This window comes from Panthera tigris, chromosome C1 (assembly GCF_018350195.1).
Source record: "Panthera tigris isolate Pti1 chromosome C1, P.tigris_Pti1_mat1.1, whole genome shotgun sequence".
Lineage (NCBI taxonomy): Eukaryota > Metazoa > Chordata > Mammalia > Carnivora > Felidae > Panthera > Panthera tigris.
In genome coordinates this window covers 72,380,040-72,389,636 of record NC_056667.1, presented here as the reverse complement: position 1 = coordinate 72,389,636, position 9,597 = coordinate 72,380,040, and the positions used below count along the sequence as shown (strand labels likewise).

The 9,597-nt window shown below is 38.2% G+C and overlaps 1 protein-coding gene across 1 annotated transcript in view; it reads right to left on the bottom strand.

The window, feature by feature from the left end:
- Window positions 1-1,636: 1,636 nt before the first annotated feature.
- Window positions 1,637-9,597, bottom strand: part of CLCA1 (chloride channel accessory 1) — a 30,908-nt gene continuing 22,947 nt past the window's right edge. Inside the window, exons 10-14 of the mRNA XM_007079166.2 lie at window positions 8,065-8,280; window positions 6,958-7,219; window positions 5,738-5,908; window positions 3,030-3,269; window positions 1,637-2,177 (exon numbers count right to left, since the gene is read on the bottom strand). Coding sequence (XP_007079228.2) covers window positions 1,789-2,177; window positions 3,030-3,269; window positions 5,738-5,908; window positions 6,958-7,219; window positions 8,065-8,280 — 1,278 coding nt within the window. The 3' untranslated portion in view covers window positions 1,637-1,788. The remainder of the gene's footprint in view (window positions 2,178-3,029; window positions 3,270-5,737; window positions 5,909-6,957; window positions 7,220-8,064; window positions 8,281-9,597) is intronic.

The window sequence follows — 9,597 nt, the reverse complement described above, 5'->3', positions numbered from 1 at the left end:
GGGGCAGGTGAGTGGCCCTCTGGTCAGGCACGTGTCCCAGTTTGGTTTTATAACTGTTCAAAGAAACCTTCGAATTGACCTTCTGTCCGTTTGCTTGGCAGAGTACCTGAAAGTGCCCCTAATCAACAGTACTGAACTCTAGGACATTGGTGTGCTTCTAGCCTCAGAACGCTCTGCCATTCAATTACTATAACAAACTTGCATATAAGAACAATTTGGCATAGAAAATGGCCTAAAGGACATACAATCCATGTCTCCGAAATTTATCTTTGGAGCAAACTCAAGAGCTACTTGCTAGATTTGGGTTGTTTGGGTCAATGTAGAGTTGTCTTTCCTAAACAATGCTGGGGTATCACTCTATTGTAACACCACAGTGAAGTGTGATCACAGTGCAGGATGTTGTGACCAACACTATATTAAACTTGTTGCAATTATTATATGGATGCTGCTGAGGGCACAGCCCTTAATATCACGGTACCCTAATTTATTAAGCATCCATTGATGAAACTTCACATGGCTCCTCCTGAGCCTCTGGTGTGTTTTCCATTGTAGACTCTGTTAATTTTGTTACTCTGCAAGGCTCCTTTGTTCTGCCTGCTTGGAGGTTCAAAATGAAATGTGTGATCTGATTGTATCGATTGTATAGAATGTTATATTAGGTGTTGGATGTACTGAACCTTCCACTTGTTTTTATTATATACTTATTTCACTTCATTTAAAAATTTCTATTATGTTTATTGAATGTGTCTCTGAAGTGCCTGAAATCCTATTTTGAAAGAAGGAAGATCTATATAGAAATAAATTTGGGGCCTTCAGTCAGAGAGCCACCCACATCTTGAACTCGTCATGCTAATGGACTGAGAACTTGAAATACCTTTTACAAGGATACTTCCCCTTGAAGGCCCTGGAATTTGTGATTAGTTGTATGGAGGCTGCCATACTGCTAAGTTTATTTGGCTCCTTTTCCTTTTCCTCTCCTTTTCCTTTCATCTGTCATAACTTTCCCGACTTTATCCAGTTCTTCACATGGTCCTCAAAGTCCCTCTTCTGAAGCGTAGCTCTGATGATATCTGCCTCTTCATTAAAAACAAATCCTCAGATATTTTTTATTGCTTACAGGAAAGAGGCCAAATCTTACTCATTTGTTTGTACTCAGGACTTAGAATGGGCCTAGAATATAATAGGCAGCTGATGAACATTTGTTGAATGAATTATATTACATAAGATAATGCATATAAGCCATTAGTAGAGCATTTGTACAAAGCATACACAGTATAATTCATTTCTCAATCACTTTCCCTTCATATCAGGCTTGAACCCACTTTTCCCACTTCACGTCCCACCGCTGTGGCTTTAAGCATCACTGACTTGTAATTTCATGCACATAACATACATATCTATGCCTGTGGAGATTTCATAATTCTACTATTTCTTTCTACAATGCAATCTCTTCTTGAAATGCATCCTTGCCAAAATTTAGGGAAAAGAATACACATTCCTGGTAATGTTGGTACTAACCTAGTTGGCCATTTCTGGCATCTTTCACATGAAATTACATGTTCTTCTTAATTGGAAAAGCTCCTTAAAATGAACTGAAACATACTTTCATTAATAAATGCCTGAGCAATGATAAAACTTTTGGATTTGAACGGATAGTTTTTATTCATGCATAGCCAGTTGTTTAACATTTTATTTCATTATGTCGCCCTCTACAGGAAAGTTTAAAATACATTTTGGAAAATTTTATAATCAAAGAAAGGATGGATGATTTATTCATTTCATGAAAACTCAGCCCAAGGCTACTGACAGCTGCAATTCTCCTAGCCACTTCCACATAATTTTTAAAATGTGAAGGCCAGGAATGGTGCTGTTGACATTAATTTCAGGACAAGGAAGAGAAGGACTAGGTATCTCTGGAGGAATCTCGGGGGGGATAAACAAAGACACTCGTGCAATGTTAGAGATTTCTGACTTCAGGTTGGCCTTATCAACAGCCTGAACAGCAATGAAGAGATCTGTGCCATTTTCAAAAGTGATGTTTTCTGGTGTAAACACAAAGACTTCCTCAGAGTTGGCCTCCTTCGGGATGAGATCAGATGTGTTCACTTGAATAGAATCATTGAACTTGTCTCTCAGATCAAGAATATTTGCACTTATTCTAATGATATACTTGTGAGCTGAAAAGAAAAAAAGTTTGTGGCATGTGATTCTCAAGTTGTAAAGAAGTTTAAAAGTCTATTAGGAACTATATCACCATCCCCTATGTTCCAATGAATAAATGTAATTGATGGTCCATATTTATAAGTATTAGTATACTTTTTACATTCTCGTTTGTGTATCTTGACAGAGTGATAAATATAAAACTGGATCAGGCATGACCTAAAGCCTTGGTCCGTATTTCTGTGCATGCTGCATGCACCTGACTGAGAAAGGAAGTTTTAAAATTACTGCTTATTGCTTTATTACTTATAGAGGAGATTTTGGTAGTGGTGGTTCTCAGACTTTAATGTGCATACAGAACACCCAGGGATCTTAAAATGCAGATTATGGTTCAGTAGGTCTGGTTGGGGGCTGGGGTTCTACATTTCTAACAAGATTCATGTGATGCCCATGCTGCAATCCAAAGACTACACGGTGCAGCAAAAATCTAGTAGGTTTCTTCCAAAGGCCAGTTCTGTTCCTTAGTAATCTATGCTCCACTCCCAATCCTTTCCAGGAGTTGTTTCTAAAAATGGGGTTTATTAAAGGACAGCTTGGCAATATTTCAAAAACAAAACAAAACAAAAAACAAAACCCTAAGGATTGCCTGTTACTGGTTGAAGCCTCTTAAAACTTAAAGTACGCCAGTTTTTTGGGTTCCAAACCAATCATATTTAAAAATCCTAACCTTTCATTTCAGAGGACATTCAAGAGCCCTCTTGCCTTCTGCCTTCCACATGCATCACAACACACCCGCCTGCCTCACCTTCTTTTGCACCCCTGCGTGGCTGCTAAACTCCTTTACAGGGTGCATACCACATTCTGCTTACCTCTTCCATGATCATAATCGTCTCCAGGAGCTGTCCAAGTCAGATTAATAAATTTGTACCCGTGGATTTTTGCCTTAAGGTCAGTGATTTGGCAAGGTGGGAAGAGATCAGGTATGGGAGCCTGTGGGACACCAGAGGCCACAAATGAACCCCCTGAGGATGTTCTGCTGAAACACACTTGCTTGCTTTGAGGATCATTCTTATTAATTTCCGGTCTGGGTGGATTCCATTTTACTTCACCTGCATTATATTACATTATGTTATGTTATGTTACATTACATTGTAAGCATTGTATGACTATACTTCCTTCTCTTTGGTTATCAGAATGCCCTCTTGCTACTCTCCTCTTTGCCTTGTTTCCTCCCATACACAAAATTAATTTTAACTATTTGGTATAAAGATCCCAAATCAGGTTGCATCTGGGGAAAAAAAACAGAGAATCAGACATTTTCAGGAATAACAATTCTCATAATTTATTTTCATGACATTTGTCCTGGAATTGTTTCTCTTCCCATCTCTTTGTCTATCCTGATTTTACTCTTCCTCAGTCAGTTTAAATCCTACCTCTGTTTTAAGATTTTAAGAAATCTCTTGCACCTAGGTAATACTGTTGTTTTTATTATTTTTCCTATTTATTTGGTAATCATCTGGACTATCAAGAATTGCCTTGATTATTTATTCTATACATTTTTCTTTTCTCCATGTTCATGTTTTATCTTCCTTATTAGATTGCAGATTCTCATGAACTGTTTTATGTTGGGGTTCTAAAACGTTATGCTTTTGGAAGACTTCTTATTTTCTCATTGAATGCATGGGAAATTAGTGCCTGAAGCAATCTCAATTTTTGTCACATTGTTGTTGAAAGGTTTTATAAAAGTAATCCTGGAATTCAACAAATACCCTGCCCTGCTCAGTCAGTAGAGTTCTCAGACTGTCTTTTCAATAAAAATATTCCATAATACCCTAACATGGCATTAGTCAGAATTTACTCTCTTATAAACTCTACTTCCTTAGTCCTTAAAATTTTTGTCTGTAGAGACAGATTGATTTTCATACCCATCAATCTCGTCTTGGGCAAAGATGAACTGTATACGATAGCAAGTTCAGAGTTAGTATTCAATTTAACAATAGAGACTATCTCTCTTGGTATTAAGATTCATCAAAGGATAGAGGGAAAAACACTGACTTTCCAATGCCAATCCAGGTCCTGCCACAGTTAGTTCTATCACAGTTAGACCAATAGTCTCCCTAGCCTCTGTTTCTCCATCTATAGAATGGAATAATTAGGAGAAAGTAATGTCCTAATGTGAGTAAAACACTGAGCATGAGGCTAGATATAGCCACCACACCGATCTCCCCTTGCCTTCTTCCCCTAACTCAGAAAGACGAACAAATGAAAATAAACTCAGGTGAAATATATAAAAGAGCTTTGGAAGCAATAGTGTCTTTTAAAGTGTTTTTTTTTTTCTTTTCTGTGATCACCTTTGCATCGGATACCACATGTCCTAGAATCCTCCTTTTACTGAGCACACACCCAACCAAGTAAAGAGGACAGTGGGAAGCTACTCGGAGGAGCTGTTCTTATAATACACCAGCACCAACACACTCTGCCCAAGACAGAGTAGAAATTGATGGAAAACAGGTCCTGGAACCCATGAGGACTAGTCTTGGTCCCAGTTCCAGCTCTAGTCTAGAGGATGTGTTTATTACCAAAGGTGGTATAGGAATGTCTGTTTCTTGGTACATAATTTCCCCGCATGCTTGCATGTGGGCTCTGTGTGCTGGTTGGTTGTAGATTCATCTACTAGTCTCCCTGGTCTCAGCAAGAGAAAGGAGACAGTGGACTTGAGATACTGATATATATAATAAGCCCTAAATTTCCTTATTCTATGGAAAGGCCAATATCAGTGGAAAGAGCTTCATTAAAAAATATTTAAAAATGGGGCGCCTGGGTGGCTTAGTTGGTTGAGCATCCCACTTCAGCTTAGGTCATGATCTCAGGGTTTGTGAATTCGAGCCCTGCGTCGGGCTCTGTGCTGACAGCTCAGAGCCTGGACCCTGCTTCAGATACTGTGTCTCCTCCTCTCTCTGCCCCTCCCATGCTCATGCTCTATCTCTCTCTGTCTCTTAATAATAAATAAATGTTAAAAAAATTAAAAACAAATGTTTTAAAATTTATTAAAAATAATAGCAAACATTTATTGAACATTACTATTTACCAGCAACAGCTTATTAGATGTATTTCCTTGTTTGTTCCTCACAGCCACCACATGAGGTGGTTACCATTATTATTCCTATTTTACAAGTGAGGAAAATGAAGCACAAAGAGATTAACTAAAATACTTTATTTGCTAGAGGGCTCTAATACGAACCCAGGCAGTTGAAAGCTACTTTCAATCTATTGGTTTTCAAGTGGAGGTTATTTTGCCTCTTAGAGGACAGTGGATGATGTCTGGAGACATTTTTGATTGCCATGACTGTGGGGGTTGCTTCTGATAACTAGTGAGTAGAGGGCAGAAATGCTAGTAAACATCCTACAATGCAAATGACAGCCCTCACAACAAAGAATTATGTGTCCCAAAATGTCAGTAGTTTTAATACTGAGAAACCCTGAAATTAAATTACACCATTCTCCTCACAGGCTTAATGGTTTTCTCTTGATCTCAAGCCTTTTACTCACGTCAGATGTGTTATTACAAACTTCTTACCATTCTCAATCCAGCCAGGTATGTACATGGCTCCATTCTGCTGGGGTATCAACCTCTGACTGGCTGCGTTTATTCCTCCAAGAGCCCACACTTTCACACTGTATCTACCATTTGCATCGTAAGCTGTAAAATACCTTGAATAGACGCCATCATCCTTAGTAGCATCAGCACCTTGACAGGGAAATGAAGGGATTAATGAATATCCTAAAGGCAGCTGGGCATTTGTATATTTCCAACTTATATGAAGGTTAAAATTTTTCAAAGCAAGGATAATGTCACACTATCTCCAAGAGAGTTTAGGATTTGACTGTGTTAAGAATGAGATCTACTTTTTCTTTGTGTGTGTGTGTGTGTGTGTGTGTGTGTGTGTGTGTGTGTGTGTAGCTTTATGTGTGTATATTTTGTCTTCCTGAATTGTTATCTTTCCTTTTGAAATCTGACATCATGCCGCGTGTCTCTGCTACATCCAACATAGCACCAGGTAACTATTCAATAAGTATCTTTCGAACTGAATTGAATTGCTGTACATTACTGGGGAGAAAAAAATGTTATATGATTATTTTTTTTTAATTCATGACTTCTCACTAGGGTAGATTTAGGTAGGCAATTCATTTACAGAATTTGTTCTAGTAAGATTACTTGCAGCATAGTCATGTTCCTTCTAAAAAGAAATGTGGAATTCTCTTTCTCTCACTTTCTGTGTTAGATTCTTTAAAAAATAATGGACAATAATTTCACTTTGGGGGCAAGCTAATACAGAGTCTACATACACAGAGAAGTAACATATGACTGCATTTGAATTTATATCTGCTGTTTTCTAAATACGAAAGCCTCAGTTTCTTCATCTGTAATGTATGGTTTATATCTCAAAAGTGTGTGATGAAGATAAAAATGAAGATAACGTAAGATAGTTATTACTTTTCCTCCTTCCCTTTTAGGGAGTGTGCAATATCCTCTGACAACTCCCTAGAGTCTCTGAGTTTATTGAGCTTAAGCCACTAATGTGTTTGGCCTTTGTGGAAGCAAAAGGTAGGCCTGTCTTCATGTTGTCCAACATTTTAAAATATAGGAATTGTGGGGAAGCAGAGAGCTCTCCCAACCAGACCCCCAGTAGTGGACTCCCCGCTTCTAACTATCCTCATCAGACCATGCCCTCTTTCTGTTTTCTTGGTTGCTTTTTGGAAAAGAAAGATGTATTTTCCAATTTTTTGAATGGTTACCTGCTCCATTGTCCAATAATTCCAGGGTAACTGTTTTACCATTCACTGATTCTATTATGGCTGTGACAGTGGCCCTGAGGATCGGTGAGGCTCCTTGATGAATCTTTGCATAAACTGTCATAGCGCTAGGGAATTTTCCTGTGTTTTTGTTAATTTTAGAGGTCACTGTAATTGGAGGCACAGTAGCACTTGATGGACGGGAAGTGACAGTCAGAGTCAGGGTTTGTGAGCTTGCTTGCAGACTGTAACTCCAAATGCCAACCTGATCAAAACAAATGGAGACATTTCCAATTAATAACCATAGGTGACACAGACCTGACTTCAATGCCACCTATAGGAAAAGCTTATCTGATACAAGCATTTTACAAGCATATCGAAGAAGATCTTTGATATTCTGTCAGCCAAGGGAAACTTAGGTACATTTGGAATGACTACATGGTTCTTATCGTCAAGAAAATTGTAATTTGGGAAAATGAGGTCAGAAAGCTGTGTCCTTATCATTGCTTGGTTTCTAAAGAGCAGTATCAAATAATTGGGTTCCTGAAGTAGAGAAAATGTTTTTCATGATCCCATAGTTTCAAGGACCATTTTGCATCTTGACTCCTACGTAATTTGAAAGTTCTCCTTTTAGTACATGGAGAAAACATCACCAATTTCCTTTCTCTTGATTTGCTGTCATACTAATGAGACAGAGAATTAGATGGAGAATTTTCCGTGTTCTCCCTTTCATTCAATACTAACTCTCCTTTTAGCAACCATGCACATTTAAAAAGCTATGATTTTTAAGAGTCTCTTATGATTTGGCTCTCTTCCACTCTAACCTCTTTTTTTTTCCTTCCCCTCTTAAAAACTGAGAACAAACTGAGGGTTGATGGGGGGGGGGTGGGAGGGAGGGGAGGGTGGGTGATGGGTATTGAGGAGGGCACATTTTGGGATGAGCACTGGGTGTTGTATGGAAACCAATCCGACAATAAACTTCATATATTGAAAATAAATAAATAAATAAATAAAAATGAGAATGTATTTCAAAAAATAAAAATAAAAAAATAAATAAAAAGCTATGATAATTTTGTCCAAATGTGAGAAGGATAAAACCTGGCCCCATACCTTGGCAGTGCCTGGGATTTGGAGGTAGGCCATTTTGGTGTTTGCGTCCACTACAAAGCCATCCTGTTTCTTTTTACTAGGATCCCAGAGAAGGATTTTGGGAAGCTGTTTTGTCCAGGTGATGAGAAATAAAGTGTCTTTCCCCACAGTGCTGTCCACAAGCACTGTGCCGTTCATCCACTGATTGTTCTGGAGGGTTAATCCCTTACTCTCAAGCTGTTAAGAAAAACAACTCTTTACATACTGGAGACTAGAGCCCGCATCACACAGTCTCTTCCACTCTGCTTCCAGCTCTCAGTTGCCCCATTAAAAGCTTTCAGTGATGCCTGAGTTCTTGGTTTGGTACTTAGGCCTAGTCATGATTGAATTTTAAATTACCTTTCTTCCAATCTTAGCTTCCAAGATGTATATTCCTATACCCAAACCAGACTACTTCCCCAAATGACACTCATGAATCCATGACTCTGACTTTATTATACTCTGCTTTTCCTGGAAATCTGTATGTTAATCTCCTTTTGTTCAAGCTTTATCAATCCTCCAAAATTTGGTTCAAATGTCACTTTCTCTGTGAAACTTTTTCTGACGTCCATCTGACTTACTAGCTGAGAATAATCTCTCCCTCTTGTGAGTTCCCATAGAATCTTGATTCTATCAGTCCTTTGATATTCTCAGAGTGCGTTTTGCTTTATACCTACTAGTGTTTATACCTCATCTTGTTTACTAGACTATAAACTCTTAAGGGGACTGACTGGGACTTTTTTTTCCATCCACATATGGATCATTTGGATTGCAAATAATCAATTACTAGGTCAAGTGTTATTGTAGGCCCTGTGAAGATAAATGAAGTAAGTCAAGGGCCAAGGCAGATTTGCTGTTTGGAGCAGAATGAAGGAATGGTAGAGCAGGAACTGAGGTGGGGAAGACTTAACGGGACTTTTACAGAGAATGTGACCTCAAGGATTGTCTCCCAGATAATTATTTCTCATCCTTAAACTGATATCTATGAGAAGGCAGGGTGACCTGTGATGGGATCAGATTTTCTAATTTCATAGGTAGTTTTGATCTTGGATGTGGAGAAATTGAAGGGCTCTTAGATCTGATTTTTATGGCAGGTAGGTAAATGAGTTCTGCTCATTTCTCTATCTCTCTCCCCGTTAGGTTTCCAAAATACAAAAATAATGGTCAGAAACTGCCTGATTATGAACTTGTCCTTTCATCAGTTTAATTACTTTTTTTTCAGACACCATCCTCCAATTTCCAGACTGGACTCCTGAGTTTAATTTTTTGAATATGAGCTAGGATTACCCAAATGAGTATAGTCTTCTCTAATTGAATAAATGCTACACTGGTAGCCCAGAAAGCCTGTTGCTTCAAAATTTGTCATTATTTGGTTTTGACATTATAGTATTCCTTTACGTTTGTCCAAATTTTCACAATAAAATTGTGAAATCACGATGAAATTATCACAATAAAACTCATAATTCACACACGTGAGTTCTGATTTTTCACTCTGAGGTTAAAAATTCATAGGAG